General features: G+C 29.0%; 1 protein-coding gene across 2 annotated transcripts in view; it reads right to left on the bottom strand.

The window, feature by feature from the left end:
* Nucleotides 1–9,007, bottom strand: part of LOC129985225 (agrin-like) — a 39,197-nt gene extending 30,190 nt beyond the window's left edge. The window contains exons 1-2 of one of the 2 annotated variants that reach the window (XM_056095169.1): nucleotides 8,793–9,007; nucleotides 2,448–2,874 (exon numbers count right to left, since the gene is read on the bottom strand). In XM_056095169.1, the coding sequence (XP_055951144.1) occupies nucleotides 2,448–2,874; nucleotides 8,793–8,844 (479 nt within the window). In that variant the 5' untranslated portion in view covers nucleotides 8,845–9,007. The remainder of the gene's footprint in view (nucleotides 1–2,447; nucleotides 2,875–8,792) is intronic. The other variant, XM_056095168.1, reaches the window with a different exon arrangement.
* Between the last annotated feature and the right edge of the window lie 11,584 nt (nucleotides 9,008–20,591).

Below are 20,591 nucleotides of genomic sequence, written 5' to 3'. Positions count from 1 at the left end.
TATTTTTTTTCTTGAATTTTTATCATTTGTACATAATATTTATTAAATATATTTAACTACAATGTTTTCTGTTTTTTGTAATTAAATTCAAAGCAATTTTATTGCATTATCAAACTCTTCACTCATATGTATTTTTCACTATCCAAAGTTATGATCAAAATATTACTTTCTTTGGGATCAAACTCTGAAGCAAAATTTTTACTTTTATATTTGGTTCCTCGTATACAAAATATACAAAAAAGAAGCATCGTAATAGTCAAAAAATTTGAACTCGAGCTTTTGATGAATCTATATATTTAAAATCTTCCTAAATCTGAATTTTTTTTTTTGGGGGGGGGGGATTATGTCTGTCTATGAAGACTTTAACTCAAAAATAGACTTTGACCCAGACAGATTAAATTTTGTATAAGGACTTTATACCAAATTTATAGATTTGTATCAAATTTTGCGTAAAAAACGAAATCCATTCTGTTTGTTTGACTACCCATATATAAACGAACACGATGACTACAAAACAAAAAGAAAATTTGGCAAACTTATTTATCATTTGAAGTGTAGATCCATATCCAAGGAGTTGACCATCTGTCCGTCAGGGCTTCCTCATGCATGTGAACGCAATAACTCATAAATGGGAAAACTTAAATAAATGAAATTTGCTGCAAAATCTTGTGACTGCAATTATAGTTCTGTGTTCAATTTTTGTTTCAATCCACCGGAAAAAAAGTGTTAAAAATACATATCCGCATTTTCTCGTAATCTGTGTCCGGGATTTACTGCCAAAAATAGCTCGTTAGATTCATTATAAACGCTACATTCACTTTAAAGATTTACTTTTCTTAGTTACTATTCGCCAATGGTAGCAATTAATGTACAAACAGTAACGGATTTCTGTGTTGTACAAAGAATGCACAACAAAAACGCATAAAATTTTGAGACCTCGTGGCGTTTACAGCCTTGCCCAATAAACATAATTTTATGCAAGGGGGAGGGGGGAGAGATAACACCTTCATAACAGAATATGAGAGAACCACTCCCTCTGGTTATTCCGTTACATGTACACCTTTTGATATTCTAAAGCAGCAATCCGATGACATTAGTTTCCTTACTGTGAGATGTTTGTTCAATTTTCATATTTTTTAAAAACTCCTAATCATTGTATAAAATTATTCAAGTAAGCTGAATCCCATCTCTACTGGGGAGAGGAGGGAAAAATAGGAAAAGTATGCAGTACACAAACATCAAAAAGAGGGAAAAACAGAATGGTACTTCAAATCATGTCATGAAGTAATATCGTGCTATGAAGAAATTTCTATCATTACTTTAACAATGATAAGAGAAAAATGAAATTCCAAAAGTGTTAAAATCAACAAACTGTCTCAAAGTATAGACGCTTAAAGGAAAAAGGAATTCCGTTGCTGATCGAAAATTAGAATGAACTGGACCGACAGAAAAAAAAACCCAACAAAAGACTATAAAATAGAAAACTGCTTTAAAAAGGGTCATGAATATTTATACTTGAAAATATTTTCATTCCGAGCAATGCCTAGTATAGTATCGGCTACTAAAAAGATAAACTAAAGCCAGAACGCTTCTGTAAAACGCATTATACCAGTTTTATCTTAACTATTGGACATTGAAAGTGGCATAGATGTATCTGGTGTATCTTTTTTTTTTTAATTTGCATTAAAAGTATTGTTTGCTAGTCGATTATTCAGGTTACGTTAAAACTTATCTTTACTGGTAGAGCCTGGTACGAAATCTAAACATCGAAATGAAAATGGCTAACAATCTAGTGAAGTACGGTTTTATTTTTTCTGCAATCCAAAACACAAAAGAATATAGAGCAAATAATTATTTTAACACGTGATAACCAAATACAAAATGGGCTGCCAAAAAATTTGACTCAGCAGCGAGCCGTGGTTCGAAAATTACATAGCTAAAATGATTTTCAGTCAACAAAGCCAATAATCTGAGTATTTAGTCTGTGTCTATTTAAATTTTTAATAAACTTGGCGATTTCAAAATGATGAGCCAAACGTCAAGAGATGGTAATACACATGAAATTATGAAATTCTGTAATTAATTTGTCTATTAGGAAGTGGCGCCTAGATAATAAACGGTGCATAATGAGCAACTATCGTCTTTATTAATAAGGGTGCGAAAAGGTTTTGGGGTCAATACTCTCGCTGATTTTTGATAGTGTTGTTTTTGCTGGCATTAACGCGTTTAATAATATGTGCCCTCAACTGACCGGGATTTTCATTTCTGATCTGGTAAATTCTTACGATGTTTTGAAAAATATGTTTTGATGCATATAACCACATCTTCAAAATTTGAGCCATCTTTTTTTAGCCATTTTGTATGTACTCTCATGATATTACAGATTAAATGATTCCTTGTGTTCACAAACATCAGTATTTGGATGAATCATTAGTGATTTTACTCACCCACAATTTTCTTTCAGCAAATGGCATTCGCTAGGATACACTTTCCCGTCGCTTCCACAAACTGGCTTGTACATAATACAGTCCTCGGGACAATTGAGACGCCTTGTTTTCCTGTTCGTGTACACCTGTTCGAATTCTGGCTGTCCACGAATCTCGTAGAATTTGGGGCTTATGTTTTTGGTCGGGAGCTCTCGGGAATAACTTGACTGTAGTGGGTCATTTTCACTAGACGACCTGTCACTGTCCATTTTGTAGAGTTCGGGAAACAACACATGTCTTCCGGCCTCTATGACTAGTCCTTCAAGAAACTTGCGCTCGTTGCTACTTTGGATGGGTATGTAGTCCTTGAAAGGCACCACCTGCTCTTCCTCGTTGGGGATGGCGGCATAATCATAATCGGGATCCCCAAGGACAGTGTCTAATTGTCCTAAATATCAAAACATTAGTAAAAGAATAGAGTAGAAACAAATATATGTAAACGACTGCTTTGCTGTAAGAATGGTTTTGTCGGTGCAACCCTCTAAAATGTAATAGCTATTAACAGTTATAATTTGCAATTATAACATTAATCGATAGATTAGCATTAAAGATTCGTAATATTATCAAGTTCCACTCCATTTGACTAGGTCGTAAGTCGTATTTTTATTCTTTGACTTTATTTTCATTCAAATGATTTGTAAATTACTTATTAATTAAATTTTATCGTACATAAAATGCATAAATTCAGCCTATATAAGAGCAATTTTTAAATATAATGTAAAAAATACATTAATAAGTACTCGCTTGCATTTACTGTAGATAAAAAAACAACCAAAAATTACATTTTATTTTGAAGTACATTTTTTATAATCATAAATGCAGGTGATTATAAGTCGAAGAGATGAAATTTTTATAGACGATAGCATTTTGATTTTTGTTGAAATCTGGAATCCAACACAGCAAAGCAGATCACCACCAATACAATCGTTATATCAATCTTGTTTCTCATTTCATAATGGCGTCGGAGTCAAATGACAAACTGAACCATGTATACCATCTAAATAACTACATACTATAACTCTATGATATTGTGCGTAACGCTGATCTTCTAATATTAAACATTTTATTAACATTCTTCACATATTTTTTTAATAAAAATAATAATTTTTATCTATGAAAAGGATCCAGATAAAAATGTTACACAAATTTCTTTTCCCTAATCTTTGCTTATTAAAAAGATAATAATTTGAAGAAATGTTTTTTAATCTATATCATACAATATCTTTTAGACATAAATATATTTTCCAATACAAAAGAAAATCTATTTATTAAGAAATTTAGAAAAGAAATCAACTAAAAATATTTTGGTTTCAAAACAACGTCAATGCAATTTAACAATGCTGACAAAAAGGAATGATACTACTGTAAACAGCAAATGATATGAAATACAATAAAATAACAGGAAATCGGACAATATAGCCAAAAAAACATAGAGCAAAAAATAAGCAGATATTTCTAATGGCAAGTACACGAAATGTTATGAATTGCTGTTGTATGATACCAAATCTGGTACACTTTTCGAGTATCACTAACTAACATCAACATATTCGAACATCAACTAACTCTAATTTGTTAAAGACCCTCATTCCTAAAAGAATTCAAATTCAGGTGCCTCAGAAAATTAGACAGCCCGAGTTTTCTTTCAAAGATAAGAAACCTCCACAAAAAGCTGACATCTCTTTTCTTCAAGAGATGATATACAAAATGGGACTGCGCTTAGCTGACAGCTATTAAACAAATATACGCTCTGACATCTTTTGAGAATTCTCAGAAAGTCTCATCATTCCCCAACCCCATCTGAGAAAATATCTATAGTGAATAAAGCGCACATCTCGATAATTTAAACAGTCATATTTGACAAAGGGGGAAGATTTCGAACTGATATCCAGGAATCTCGAGCGTCCACCGTAGTTTCAAAAAACAGACATTTGAGGCTTTTCAGCATTTCAGAGTTAAAAGTATAGTAAAATGAATAATGAAATATCTAGAATATTTTTTAAATATTTCCAGATTTACTTATAACTGCATCATTTCCGAGAAATTTCATTTTAAATTTCAAGTGCAGAAATTAAAATCTGCAATACTTTTTAAAATGTACACAGAGTAAAAAAAAACTGCAGAAATAATAATAAAATGATGAATAATAAATATTCTGATTTTAAAAAAATCAGTAATTTACTTCAGGTTTACATTTTTCAGTTCTTCAAGAATATTTTCGAAACAGATTATGCTTATTTTCTACATATGCTCTTACAGTTCTAATTGCATCGAAGTACCACTGTTTCCTACTGCAGAGTTATTGTTTAGAGCTTTGAACAAATGCAGAAGAACCTCTGCAATACGTCTCTCGTTAGTAGCTTGTTTATTAAGTCATGTCTCTTATTCCAGATCCAATCCCATTCTTAGCAATGTTAAAAAAAATTTGTCAAAATTATCAGACAGTTCGTTGGTGCGACCCTGGATTTCCAGTGTTCGACCTTTCCTTTTAGAGTTCAGACAAAGACTGTTGTATTCCATTTTTTACTTTCTGATATAAGAAGTATACAAAGGAAAAGCATTGTAATCGTCAGAAAATTCGATCGCTAGATTTTGACGAATCTCTTCGTTTTTTATACTTCTTGAGTCCGAAGCACACAATTTTAGAATCATGTTCTTCAGTGAAAATGACATATGGATTTGAAAACAAATTCGTAAATTACTGTCAAATTCTAAATAAATTCCATTTAGAGGAAAGGTATTGTAATCTTCAACAGATTCGAACTCGAGATTTGATGAAACTTCGCGTTTCAGACCTTCAAGCTGTCCGAATATATTTTAAACTGATAATTAAAAGACAAACAGACCTAGATGGATAAAATTTGGTGCAAAGTTTACCATCTAAACTGTATACCTGTATCAAATTTAGAACAAATACACTAAGAGGTAGACCTTCTGTCGATCCATACTTAGATTGCACGTAAACATGATAATTCAAAAACTTAACAACTTAGATAAATAAAATTTGATTCACAATTCTAACATCTAAAGAACTCTTATAAAACTTGAACCAAATCTGTCAAAGAGTTAACTACCTATCAATCTGTATTTTCCTATGCATATAAACAATAACTCTAAAAGCCCAATGATTTAAACAAAATGAAATTTGTTATGTTGTACTACAATTGTAGTACTACGTCAAACTTAAATTACTGACGGTGGGGAAAAAGGGTATTCTAAATACATATTACATTTTTCGGTACTTATGTATTACCCGCAAGCCAGCAATTAATCATCAAAAATATCAGCTACTTTAAATTCAGTAAAAATATTGCATTCATGCCCATTATCGATATTTTGTAACTATTGTTTGCCAATGCTATGCAATTAATACACAAACATCTGCCTTCCTTACTATACTACGAAGAACACAAGTTCCATGAGTAAAACTTTGTAAATAGAAATATGAGCTCTCGTAGCAGCCTTGCCCGTGGTCTATGTAAATTTATGCGTTGCAAGAGAATAATGCCATTATTATAAACTAACCAAGAAAAGTTTTAGGAAGAAATTAGCCTTTAAAATTAATTCCAGCTACCTTTACTTATCAAGCTCAAAACTAAAGATTCTGATCTTGAAATAATGTCAGATTTGCACTGTAGTGAAAAAAAATGAACTGAGAAAATATATATACATATAATAAATTGTGGGAATTTATATTCTAATGATAAAAGCATCCAAATATTCACTGCAGCAAAATTCTGACTGATGAAATATTTTCTATAATTATCGTTTGTGTATCATCTTAGATCCATATATGAACCTTTATGAAATGCAAAGATTTTGTAATGTTTTGGGACACTTTGTGGCCCTGGGCAGTGCAAATTCTGAGACCTCTCTTTTTAGTAAAATCAATTTCTCAGATCTACACATTTTTAACCAAATTAACATATTATTATTTATTATTTATTTTGGGTTAAACTTTTATTTCAGTAACTTCAATTCGGATAAAGGTAAAAATGTACGTCTTTTTTTTTTTTTTTTTTTTTTTTAGTTTTAAGATTATTTTTTACTGAATGGCATTTACGTTTGCACTATATAATTTGACTAGACGGATGGGTTATAAGTTGTAGTAATAATTAACCAACCATAATAAAATACTTAAAAGTCTAAACAAGTAGTACGATAATAACAAGTACTAGTATTAGTATTTTGATAAAATGCTAGTGTTATATTAATATTTTTTAATTCGTAGAATTTGTATTTTTTCAAAAATTTAGTTAGTAACTAAACAAATAAAAATTTTATTTATAGACCTGTCTGTGGCCCCATCCGCCAAGCCGCCTTAAATAACTGCCTAGTCGGAAATCTTCCACCAATTTACATTATCATCTCTCTCAGATATGTACTTATATATATATTTTCAAGCAGGCGATATTTTTATTACCTTATTAGGATTATATTCTAAAAAGTTATATTTTAAAAAGCACACCTCCAAAGAGTATTAATAAATGAATAGAAGAGAAAACCTTAAAATGAAAACTAGGTTTTTCAAATTAATTATCCATTTAATAGTTAATGTAAAAAATATTTTCTTTTCCCAATTAAATATAAGTGATTCTTCTTTAAAGATCCTTTTCATATTGAAAACTTCGTTTTCAATTTATACTGTATACCTCCTCAAACCTTACTAAGAAATGAGAATAATCAAATTATATCCTGTATTTTCAATTTTTTTAATTAAGAATTCGCCAAATGCTTTTAAAAGTTTATTTCAAATGTTTTAAAATATTCGAAAAATTAATAAAATTTTACTTTTTTCCATTGTAAAGTTATGAAAAAATATAGTATGATTGATTTAATTTTAATTTAATGACAGAATCTTTTATGCATTCAAATAAATAAATAACTAACTTGCTTTGTTATATATTAGTTAATAAAGAAATGAAATTTATTATTTATTTATTTATTTTGAAAAATAATCAAACAGAAACAATATTTATTCTATTGGAACAACTTCATGTTTTGATTTCAAAATTGACAGCTGCAACTGATCTAACAGAAAAACATAAATTAAATTGCAATAATATTAAAAAAACTTGCATTGACATGTTTTCTTAATAAATATGATTTTAAAAGTTAATTATCTGAGTTAAAAAAAATGTTTTTCTGCTTTATTTCCTGAATTAATAAATTTATTTTTCGAGTAACACTTCCAAAACATTAATTTATTACAAAGTTTTTTAAAAAAACAGAATTAATACAATCAAGATTTACTCAGAATTTGACTTTCGATAATTCATTTAAAAGTATTTTCATTAGTTTAAAATAGATATTAGAATGGTAAATTTTGATTTTCCTGTATCATTTATTTCTTAAAATTTAATTATTTACGTTGTTTTTTTTCGATACTATTTTCTTTTATTAATACTTCTGGACAAAATAAAATGTAATTAATAACTTCAGCGGAGACATTAGTGAAAGTTCATTTCTTGATACAGGAAAATATATTCTATCGATTTTATCTATTTTCATATTATTATAAAATAATATATATATTTTAAAAATAGATATGAATTATTAAAAACATTTTGTATGATTTGAAAACATCATTTAAGTATTTCAAATAAGACTTGTGAATACCTTTAAAATGGCAAAAGAATAGCAACAAATATCGTGAATAAATTTAAAATTCCAGGTATTTTCAAAAGTTTATATTTTCTCTACTTTTAAGTATGAAAAAAAATTAACGAAATGCATTTAAAGTGCACGAGTAGATCCTTATTGCGTCAATAGTCGTAATTCTTATCACGGAACTAAATAAATTCTAATGGAAAATGGTTAAAAATTTTTATTTCAGATATTAAATTCAAATTTACTTCATGTATTTCAATTTCACGTTTAATATTTACAGTATATTTCATTACACAACACTATAATTTTCCTTTCATAGTTCATTATTTAACAGAAAGGAAATTTTCAGTCTCTAATATGTATTCAATTTCATCCAGTATCAAAAGTTTCTGAACAAGACTAGAAAAAATTACATAAGAATCTTGTTTATATAAGCACAATTACATGAATTTGGCAACACAAGAAAAATCATCTGCTCTTTATACAAAATATTTAGATTCTGATTTTTTTTTTTTTTTTCCCTAATTCCGACTGTTTTATAATTTGAAATTAGGAAATTTAATCTAAAATCGTTTGCGCATAAACACGTCCACTTTTAAATTAATAACAAGCGAACAGCAATCGAGAGAAAATCGTCTGTTTTCTCGGGATTTTTTGGTATGTGAAATAAGCAAAGAAGAATGGAAGAGGAGAACTCACCTGTGGCGAGCGTCGTCAAAATCTGCAAGATCAACAATGCGGGGGGAACCATTGTCTGACACAAGTGCCGACGAAGAGCTGTCGAGCGAAAGTGCGGGCGTTCCAAGTTCAGTGTCGGAGTCGACGGATGATTATTGGTTGGATTGTAAACACCCGTATTGCGTTCTTAAATAACGGCCTGATAAATTCACTGAGTTACGCCGAGCGTGCCTCGCATTTCTCGAAATACAACCGCATCTCAAGTCCTCGCGTCCATTTAAGACCACTATCTATTAGCACAGCCTTCACTATTAATTAATTTAAGGCTTTCTTTTTAGGGAAAAAAAGAGGGAACTTCGATTAGAAGTGATGGGAAAAAATACAGCGTTTCTCGTTTTTTATGCATTGATTGGCCCTTTTTTTTTGTCACAAATAGATGATTTTAATAGGATAATATTTTTAATTACAAGGAAGAAGTTTTAAATGAATTTCAAGTAATCTATATAAACTCTCGTTTTAAAAATGTAGCTCGAATTTTTGGAAAAATATGAAAAATTATCCAGAAATGTAGGAGCTTGGAATAAAACCAAAATAGATGGTTATCCATGAATTTTTTATGTATTATGCATTTCCCTCTTTAATTTTAATATAATCAGAAAAACAAAAGTTTATACTTTGTTATAGAAAATTTTCGATTTATATCAAGAATATTTTATATAAAAAGTCTTATTACTATCCATTAAAGATAATTTTAATTTATTTGCAAAAGGAATCTTATTGTTTTTCAAAATGCACTCATAATAAGTTTTTTTTTTAATTTTAAGATCTAATTTATTAAAAATAATCAAAATTCATTTTTAGTAAATTTTGGAATTTAAGAAAACGCTTCAAAAGTTTTTATTTAAAGAATATGTGAAATGTTTTTTTTTAATACTTAACATTTAAAATTTAATAGCTTTCTTTTCTCATTATTATTTTCCGAAAGAATACCCATTTTACCTTATTCATTTATTCAATTGAGACAAAGTTAGGAGGAGGATATACAAATTATCACACAAAACAAAACAAAATGTGATTTCGTTTTGTTAATATTAAGTCAGTGATTGAATACCAGAAGACCGATTAAACAATATAAAATTAGATCTGTTTAGAGTATTTATTTCCCTCGTGTTCGTATTATTTCCACGTTTTCGTTATTCGTGTTCCTATTATTTCCACGTTTTCGTTATTCGTGTTCGTATTCTTTATATTCATATTCGTATTTTTCTTTAATTATAATGAATATATTTAATTTTTTTTAATGTTTGAATAAACTTATTTTGAATTTGATATCTAATTGGTATTTGGATGAAGCTATCTAAGAAATTGGAAACACCCCTCATAGATTTTTTTTATATTAATATTTTAATAACTGTGTGAATCTAATTAAATAAGTACGAGAATAATAAATAAAATAATTTAAAACATGAATTTTGAGCTCATATTTTTAAACGGGATCAATAAAATTATAAAAAAAAGCTTTTAAATAAGTTTTTCTAAAGATCTCTTTATTAAAAAAAAACATTCTTATATTATTAGTTTAATTATACTAAAAAAAATTTAAAGGGAAAAGAAAGCGAAGCAATGATGTAAGCATGTGTAGTGGCGAGTTAAATGCAGAAACTGTACTTAAATAGTTTAACTATACAAAAAAAAAAAAAAAGAAACTCTATGAAAAGTGATTCCATGCGCTGAAGACTTTATAATGTCTGAAAAATAAAATTAAAGGGGAGAAGAATTGTCCCAAACGCATCTAACATGAAAAAAAAAATGATGATGATGATTCATCGGCAATTTCAAATATATGGTATTTACGTAACCTTGCTTGTCCACGAAACAATCGCCAGATCCATTATTTTAAGCAAGCGCTTAATAAGATTTAATGTGCTAAAACACGTTGTATTTTCATCTATCGCGGACTTTATCGTATAATATTCTTCTCTTTTGCCTTCTATCTGCTCACTTCCTTCTTAACTTGACCAAAACAATCGCCAAACACCGTCTTCAATGATGAACTGCATTCTTCTTTCAAGGTGAAGCCAGTGTAGGCATTATGTTCCCTTTCCTTCATATCGCGTGTTACTCATTCACCTCCGTAAGATTATCAAAAGGATTTGGCTTCTACTTTCCTCGTTTTTTCGGAGTCTTGAGCCGCACAAAAATACGGAAATTCGTCAGTCCCTCAGACGTTTTTCCTATTACATACAAAAAGGTTCTTTTTTCAGCGCCGGCTCGTGCTCGTGAAATGATAGTAAAAGTGAGTTACGAACTCAAATCGTGACAATAGAATGCTTAGTTTTATGGATGTAGAAAAACGGTTGTGTTCGGAACAAAAACAAAGATGAATGTTTGTCATAAAGCAGAGAGAACTTTGTCGAGAAGGGGAGAAAAGTGGCCATGCATGAGTTATGAATTACAATTTATCCAATATAAATGCCCATTAAGTTAGTTTAACAAAAACAGTTTTAATAAATACAATTTGTTGAAATACTGAAAAGTAGAATTTTTTTAAGTATTTTCTGTTTTTTTTTTAAATTTATAATTCATTAAGATAAATACTAATATATCTTAAATTTAATTTTATTCTCTAATTCAATACCAGATGGCGCCAATTTGCATGAAATCGAAATTTTCTTCCATTAAGCGATTGATTGTTACTTGATTTCAAGAAATATTAAAATGATATATTGTGATTGAAAATATTCATTTGTAGAAAATTTCATAACTAGGACTTTAGGAAATGAGTGACAAATAGATTTTGTAATTCTACCTTTGCAAATATGAAGGAAATCAAGTTAAATGAAAGTATGTGAAAACAAGTTTATAGTATTTAAATTTTCAGCTGCCATAAACCTTTATGTGAAACACTTTTTTCTTTTGGACAAAGCTTCTTAATCTATGAGTCGTATTGTCAAGTGAGATCATATTGTAAGATACTGAGAGAGCAAAAACTCCACCAGGCCCTTTTTTTCAGTATAAATATTTGGAAACAGAAATAATTGGCTAGAATACATTGAATTAAAATTGTTAAATAATACTTTAAAAATAATTTTATTTCAATTATTGTTAATAATGTTATTAATTAATTTCTATTTTCCTTTTTTCTGCTTAATATCAGGTTTCTTTTTCTAGCAGGACAAAAATCATACCGTCGAAATTAAAAATGACCATGAAATCTGTTCTGCTTGAAGAATCAGATTTCAGTTGCATTTTAAAACAAGAAATAACAATTATTATTATAAACAAAGTAATTGAACGAATGTTAATTTTGAAATTTTGAAATTTTGCATTATTACTTATTCCTTTTAAATAAAAAATTTAAGGAAAAAATTGTCAATAACATCTAGAATAAAAATATGAAGAATGATAAGTAATTCGATTAAAAAAAATTGTTATATATCAGGTCAGTAATAGAAAAGTATCAAAATCGCACAATTAGGTAGTAAAAATAAGTAAGTATATGTCTTTACAGATTAAAACTCAAAACACTCTAAATCTACAATTCTTTAAAATTGGCAATAAAAAAAAATCCATTTATTGACTTTGAATATTCGACTTCTGTCATTCAAGATCGTAAAATTGTCTCAATATGCATCGACCAGAAAGATATTATTGAAGTCGCTAATCGGCACTTATAGTACCATAAATAGGACGGATTAACAGGAGGACTGCATTTCCTGTATAAAAGAGAAACTTATCGGTGGGTCCAAAGACTATTTCTCTATCAAGGCTCATCTCGGTAACATCACAAGGACAAATAAGTTTCGAATTGCTAGAGCTCTCGTGTGTGCTGACGTTATATTGAAAGGGGAAACTCTAAAACAGAGAAAATACTATTTATTGATTTTAAATACGCATAACTTCACAGTACTTTTTTTCTATATGCATCGATTCTGAGGTACCATTTTATAGACAAAAATACAAGAACATATTGAACTCATGTTATTGATGAACAGAAAAGTGAAGATATCTATCTCAAGAAAAAATCGGTCAGCTCATTCTCCTGATTTAAATCTCATTAGGAATTTAATTCTCATATGGAATGTATTGGGAAAACCCTTTTCTAAACTTGCATTTCCACTTACGAATGCACAACAACTACAACAAATATTGATAGAGAAATAGATATGTTTATCCCTGAAATTGCACAATTAATATGTCCTAACCGATATATGTTCGATTTTATTTAAGATAAATCATATTCCTATCTTACCAGAACTGGTTCCATTTTATTCGGATGATTCATTTTTATAATTTTTTTTGTCTTTTCATTTTTTTTCCTTTCTTTCCTAATATTTCTTTCTTCTATAACTCCATTTTCATACGGTGTTTGTTTCCATAGCTAAATAATTTCATATTCAAAAAGTGATTTTTCTGTGAAGGAACAAAAAAATATTCCACCCAGTTATTGTGTGTTTACTACTCTATTAAATATAATTTTACAATTAACGATTGTACCGTTTATGGTAATCTGATTTCACCACATAATTTCCTAAATTATTTCATTCGGTTATTTAAAGATAATATATCTTTATTACGAGCTCTAATAAAAAAAATTATCGTAATAAATAACTATAACTTTTAAGAATTAATCGTGCCCCATTTTGGCAATTAAATCTTATTGTCCATTTCAAGACAAAATAGAAACACTTTTCAATATTCGGCACTTCACAGGCAAAATAATAATAATAATAATAATTTATTAAAAATTTAATTATTCTGCTCTTTCTGATATTCCTAAGTTTTTGAAATCGCAGCAATTTAAACACAGCAAAATCATTAAAAACGAGCATGTAAAAGAAGTAATCTGGAACTTCTGATTCTTGTTTTCTGTCAATTACTTTAACAAAACACTTTAAGCATTTTATCTTTTCACCAAACACATTTATTTCTGAAATGCAGAAAGATCATATTAGACTTGATATGTTTTTTTAAATTTAAAATGGCACCCGATAAACAAGTCAAATTTGAAGAGCTTTAACTCTATTTTCTTAATTTCAATTTTAAGTCAAAAAAATCTAAAAGTCAATCTAAAAGTATTCATTAACCATAACCTTGAGGTGAAGGATGACTTAATAATGCCACTTCCATTTGGTATAATTAACTAGCTTTTGTTAGAGCAAATAAACGTACAATCATAGCCTAAAAAAAGTACAATAGTTTAAAAGGGAGAATTAATTAGAAACTAGTTTTTAATTACGTAACAATTAAAATAGGAAAGGAAAATCATAGTCTTTATTAAAACACAAAAGAATTCTAGATAATGTATATTAATTATTTTCATAAATTTTCTATTATATTTTGTTCTTTAATTCTAGTTTGATAAATAAAAAAATTATACACACGCTAGCATCTCAAATGCGTCTAAATGTAAAATTATTTTCAAGGCAACAAATTTTGTGTTGCATATTTAAATTACAGAAATATTTCAAGAAGATTTTTTTTAAAATTTTCTTTGTTCGAAGAACGTTTTGGTAAAGAAAAGCACACGTTCTTGCTCACAACAAATTGCTCAATCGTTTGGAATTTACTAGAAACATGTTTTATTTTCGAATCAAATTCATCTTTTCTTTCGTATCTTTTATTAAAAAAATGTACAGTTTATATAATATGCGAGTATCAACAAATGAAACTGCCCATTAGTTAAAATCCTTGAAATGAGGAATTCGAAGATCATTCCTAAAATCTTTCAACAGCAATAATGATATTTTGATAAAACCATCTTTTTTCTTTTTGCAATAAATAGCAGAAATTTCAGAGATACTTGTATGATTTACTTTCATTTTGAATAAGAAATTAGACATTTAAACGCGATACAATTAAATTTGGCAAGGTCAAGACTGATAATAGTCATGTTTATCGCATTTTTAAATACGAAAACTTTCCTGACTTTTCGTGCAACTTTTTTTTTTATATAAAGCAAGTTCTAAATATAATTTAAAAGCTATTTACTTTCCGTCTCGAAAGTGAAAAGAAAAAAACTTTAAATCATAGAATCTACTATGTTTAAATTATGACGGTTCCTGTAATTTTATAACTTAAAAAAAAATTCAAACTTGGAATTAGAATCATCTAAAAGCACACAAATATCCACTAAGTATAACAGAAAATAAAATCTTAATTTATTTTTACAAGCAAGAAAAGTCAGTTACAAGATCCCCAAAGATCTGAAGATAAAGTCGCCCTGATAATTAAAGGGTCACTGGTTAGAGATCCTGTTCCGTTAAATATTTCCTTTGTTTATGGCCTTGGTGTACATTAAACTATAGGCCCGAGGGCGAACCTCCTGACGCTGAAAGTTTGTTGAGAAATGTCCGATTCGAGTATCATCCTCTTTATCTTCTCTCGGCTCAAAATGACCTCTTCTGCTAACAAATGTTTTTTTTAATACTGTAAATTAAAAATAATCAGGTTTCAGCTAAACTTGTACTTATTATTTGTGTGGAATTTACCATCCAATTATTAAAAAAATGCTCTGCAGGAAAAACTAACAAACGAATAATTTTATTGCTAAAAGTATATGAATTATTAAACTATAGACAACTTTTTGTTTCAAGAGATAATTTTACTTATTTATATCTATAATTTGTATTTGTATCGTTGGAGATGTTCAGGAGGCCACGATTCATACATGAGAACCAAAGACGAAACTTAATTTTTTGTACCAGAACACAAGAGCGAAATTTTGAAATGTTTTCATTAATGCTTTTGCTAAGAGATTCTTATAGTATTTTTTTTACACTTGTTGATCGAAGCAATGGAATTTTAGGTATATTTCAAAGAATATGCTGTAAGCGTTACGGATTTTTATCTCTTAGCTCTTAGCGTGACAACTAAATCGTAAGCTATTTTTTAGAGCGCATGCTAGAAATACATAAATAAAAAAAGTGGAATTTGGATCAGAAAATTAGAAAAATTTTTAGAATAAAGTAATTTGGACTAATATAAGGTAAAAAAATTGGAAACTGATTGAGATGTAAATTGAATTAAAACACAGAAAATAATCTAAATGCAGTAATGGATTTACCCATTTTTCATATTATAATATGAAAAATGTATAAGTGCATATTATAAATCTCCTTTTTTAATAAGTTTAACATTTTAGCAGATTTTTAATATGTTAACAATTTATTTATTGTAAATATTTATATGTATATGTAATAATATTTTAAAATTTAATTTAAACCTAATCAATTTCTTAATTTTTAGCTCAATTCAGCCCATATCAACTTCATTCTAAAATAATCTCTTATTTCCTGCTCCCATTCCACTTTTTCTATTTAATTAATGCAACAAAAGCTCTATGAAAATGCTTTAGTCAGTGGTTCCCACAAGCACATTCTTTTAAAAGATCCCTATGATTCCCTTACTTGTGATTGACACGTGTTAGAAATCCCTATTAAAATCTCACAGTATATATTCACAAGGATAAAATTTTGATCAGCTTTTCCTCTTTATGTGTTGTGTCGTTCTTTGTTGTGCTCGTCGCTTCTGCTTGTGCAAACAAATCATGTTTCCCGGGACGGAAATAAAACGAAGTTAAAAATTCTAAATCTTCTTTCTGTCTTCGCCACGACTCTGCTTCAAAAATTAATGTTACATATATATTAATTTTTCAATTTTTGTAAATTTGTATCATTTTAAATTTATCTATTGACTCTAAACTACCCAGTATCCATATTGGAACACAATATTATTGAAGTAGATGTTGTCTCTTGTATAATCTAACAACTATTTGAACGCAATGAAATTTATAGGAACCTGACCAATGATAATTGATGAAGTATTAATATTATCCTAATATTTTATCATTCAAAGGATTTGTATTTTTTATAAATTTATTTATTTGACAAATAGGAACAATGTTTTTTAATCAATCTGCTTGCGCCCCCCCCCCCCTCTCTCTCTCTCAGCCTAGTGTCCTTAGTCAATTGACTAACCTGCCTAGTTGGAAATCTGTCACTGTAAGATTGTACATTATTTTCAGTTTATGAAATCAATCAAATCACGACTCTTGTTTTAAACAATTTTACATCTTTATTTTTATAACTGTCTCCATAACACATTGATGCTTTTAAAGATCCTTTCAATAAGAATCCATAGATTAATATTCGAAAAAAAAAACAGGATTTCATTTGCTTTTTCTCTACAATGTGGTGATTATACAGTCACAGTGTGTTAGACAATAACAGGAATGACAAACTTTTTTTAAAGCGAGTAAAAAAAATGGATAATCAGTATATTTATTATAGAACTCAATAAAAATTCGAATTTTTTTTAATTCATTAAGCACTTTGATAAGAATTTATAGATTTATATTCTGACGAAACGGAATTTAATTTGCTTTCTCTTCATAATGATGTGGTTATAGAATTACAGAATAATAAGAATGACAAATCGTTCCAAAACGAGTACAAAGAAAAAAAAATGGCGGATCAGTATTTTCATCAAAAAACTCAATAAAAATTCGATAATTTACTTAGAAAATTCTTTAATGTTGACGCGATAAATGAAACTGTAATTATATCCCTGCATTTTCTCTTCGTAATGTATTAGAACCAGATTATACTGATTATACTGTTATTTTAAATTAATATGGCATTATTTCCCAGCCCGAACTGTGATCCGTAATTTGACATATTGAAATATTCGATAGCGCACGATAATGATCTAGTTGATTTCTACTTATCTCGCGACCAAACATGTCGGAAGCATAGTTGTCTGTACCGCAAATTAAGTATCTTATGTAGCCATAACATTCTAAATATGATTCATTCATTGTTTTTCTCTCTCTAAAGAGCTCTATCATGAGATTCAGATATTTTTCTTAACAAGGTAAAGAGATAACATAAACTTCGCAACGACAGGGCGACAGTGGTTTGCGTTTTTGGAACTCTAAAAGGAAGACAGTAAAGTCATAAACATTAAAAAAAATTAAGTTACAACCTTTTTTTGGTAGCAAAAGTCATAAATTTTCAACTAACAACATTTGTAAGTCGATTTTTTGAAAATCTGTAAATATACTGAGTACGTTCAATTCATTAGGTTGTATATCTGTTGTTCGCATTTTTGACTGGAGGAGCGGTATATAAACAAATGAAAATCATCCGATTCCGTTGAAATGTTCGGTGCTATTTTAATTTCAAAATTCATGCACATTTGGAGGAGGCAAGTGAACTCGATGTTAGACTTTCAGATGATTCTGCGCAGTCACGTGTGTCTTGTGCCTGTGACATCACGAACATTGATTTTGCTGTTCCATAATAACAGTATAATTTATTTTTGTCAAAATAATGCATTCTGTTTGATGGTATGAAAATTACTGTAAATGAGAATATTTGAATAATCATTTGTGTAATATTTTAAAATAAATTATATATAAATGTTAAAATAGTAATTATCTACAGTCTTTAGGGGCCCTGGACAAAGATGATATCGGATCTTCTATTGTTATTGTTCTTCCCGACCACTACTGATCCCTCATTCAAGGCCCGGGGTAGTTATGATCCTATGATTACTCATCCAAAATATTCATAAAATCGATGCCCACTTGTTAATGTTTAAATTGTTAGAAATAAGCATATACTTTTGATTGGAAAAATGTTTGAAATTTTGTAATGCATCTTATTTTATATAGTGTCAGTCAATAAATAAACAGTTAAAAAATTATGAAGTAAAATTTTTATGCAATCCATTGGACCTATTAATCATATTTAATAAAATATTTTTGACACTTTAACATTTTCAACGAGAGAGGTTCTATTCTTCTGCAATTAAGACTGGCTGACTTATGAAGTTATGAAGCTCTTTTCAACAGCATATTTATTGATTGGAGCGATATAAAATATAATTTTTAAGGTTATTTAGAGTAATCTTCAAACTGGAAGATATACCAATCTTTCATGCTTTAAAAATTAGCTTTTGGGAAAGACAACCTATGCCATCCTGTATTTTAAAGTCTATTTAAGTTAAAGTTTATTTTCGTTTTTAAATGATTTTACTCCAGAGAGCAGAGCTATACACAGTAAGAAAAATAGTTTTCTGTTTTCTTTATATTAGGCCCGTTTTTCTTGTTGCTTTTTTGTTTGTTTGTTTTTCCCCTTCCTTTGATATTCTTTTTGTAATCGTCTATTTTGTTTTAATTTGATTTTTCTACGATCTTTCTATATCATGCTTAATAAGATATAAACGTTTTGCCCGCCACTTTTCAACGCTCTTCAACTTTTTATGGTGAAGTCAAAACTGATGATCGTATGCACAAAACCAAGGAGGTCTTCTCTATCTGAAAACGGTTGTTAAAACTGATCATTTTCCTTGCCAAATTAGCTCAAATGATCCATTTTGCTCATATAAAATAAGAGCTGCTTAGCATCCATTTTCTCTGAAATAATAAGATGATTTGATAATTTTCAGAAACAACCGTTTCAAGAGGCGAGATTTGAGATTAGAAACATTAAACATATAATTCTGATGTCCTTCGATCACTGCCATTAGTAAGTGCGTAGAAAAAGACACGGGTGAGCAAGGCCAACATAACATAAGATATTTGTGATCGGATGATAGCGAAAATAATCAAGAAATGCGGGTCTCTTTAAATCATGAATTATTTAGAAATCTTTATCATGAATTATTTAGAAATGCGTTTGCACCCACATGTATGCGGATGCTTTGCCGTCAACGTGTGGGTCGCAGAACTCATCATAAATGACTGTGAGGCATGACGAAGCTGAGAATTTATTTATTTTTAATTTCTTGTGTATGTAGTATACAGAAAGAGTAGAAATCGTTTAAAAATTCGAACTCGAGATTTTGATAAATGTCCACCTTTTAGACTTCCCTGAGTTCGAAAAACACATTTTTGAAACATGTCCGTCTGTCTGTGACAAAGATAACTCGAAAACGCTTTGAGCTATACAGTTGAAAGTCGGTATATGGTCTTTATACCAACTTCGTATATTTTTATCAAATTTTGAGCAAAATTCATTCAGAGAAAGTTTCGAGTATAATTCAACACGACAATTATAGAATGAAGAGAGCTAGATAGATAAAATTCGGTACACAGATTTAACATCTATAATGTAGACACCTATCAAATTTTGAGTCAATTTCAATAAAGGGTTGACCGTCTGTCCATCTGCACTTTCAGAAACTAGTAAATGTGATAACTCAAAAAACGCAAAGATTTAAATGTATCAAATTTGGTATGTGATTTTTGGGAACTAACTCTTTGTCAAATTTTTATTTCAATCGGTTGGAAAAAATGTGTCTAAAATATAAATTCGATTTTCGAACACTATTAACCACATGCCAGGGATTTATCGCCAAGGATGACACGATAGATTGAGGAAAAAAAATTAATAATTTGACGACAAAGGTTAATAATTCGTAATTATTGTGCATTGAAACCATGCAAAGCGTTCTCTGGTTACAATAGTTACGAAAAACTACAATCCCCGATTTTTTGCGAGAAGTTTACATTTATTAGAGAGTATAGGAGAAATTTTTGTTGAGACTACTTCCGCTCTTTTCATATTATCAAATTCATATTAAAACCTTTCCATTTTTTTTCTTGGCTATTTAATTGATTGATTCCTGAATCAATAGATCTACCAAACTCCATATACGAGTTTGAGAAAGTGTTATAAAAGTTTTATAATTTTTTTTTATAATTTTGCTCGTTAATGACTCTGTTTGTGTTCTGTCACTAGTGAAGTGCGGAATTTTGGCGAGGACGATACCAGTCTAGAGACATTTCATCATAGTTCAAAATAATGAGTACAT

The sequence above is a fragment of the Argiope bruennichi genome, chromosome 9 (genome assembly GCF_947563725.1).
Source record: "Argiope bruennichi chromosome 9, qqArgBrue1.1, whole genome shotgun sequence".
NCBI classification, from domain to species: domain Eukaryota; kingdom Metazoa; phylum Arthropoda; class Arachnida; order Araneae; family Araneidae; genus Argiope; species Argiope bruennichi.
The sequence above is the reverse complement of the archived record's forward strand: the minus strand, read 5'-3'. Positions and strand labels throughout refer to the sequence as shown.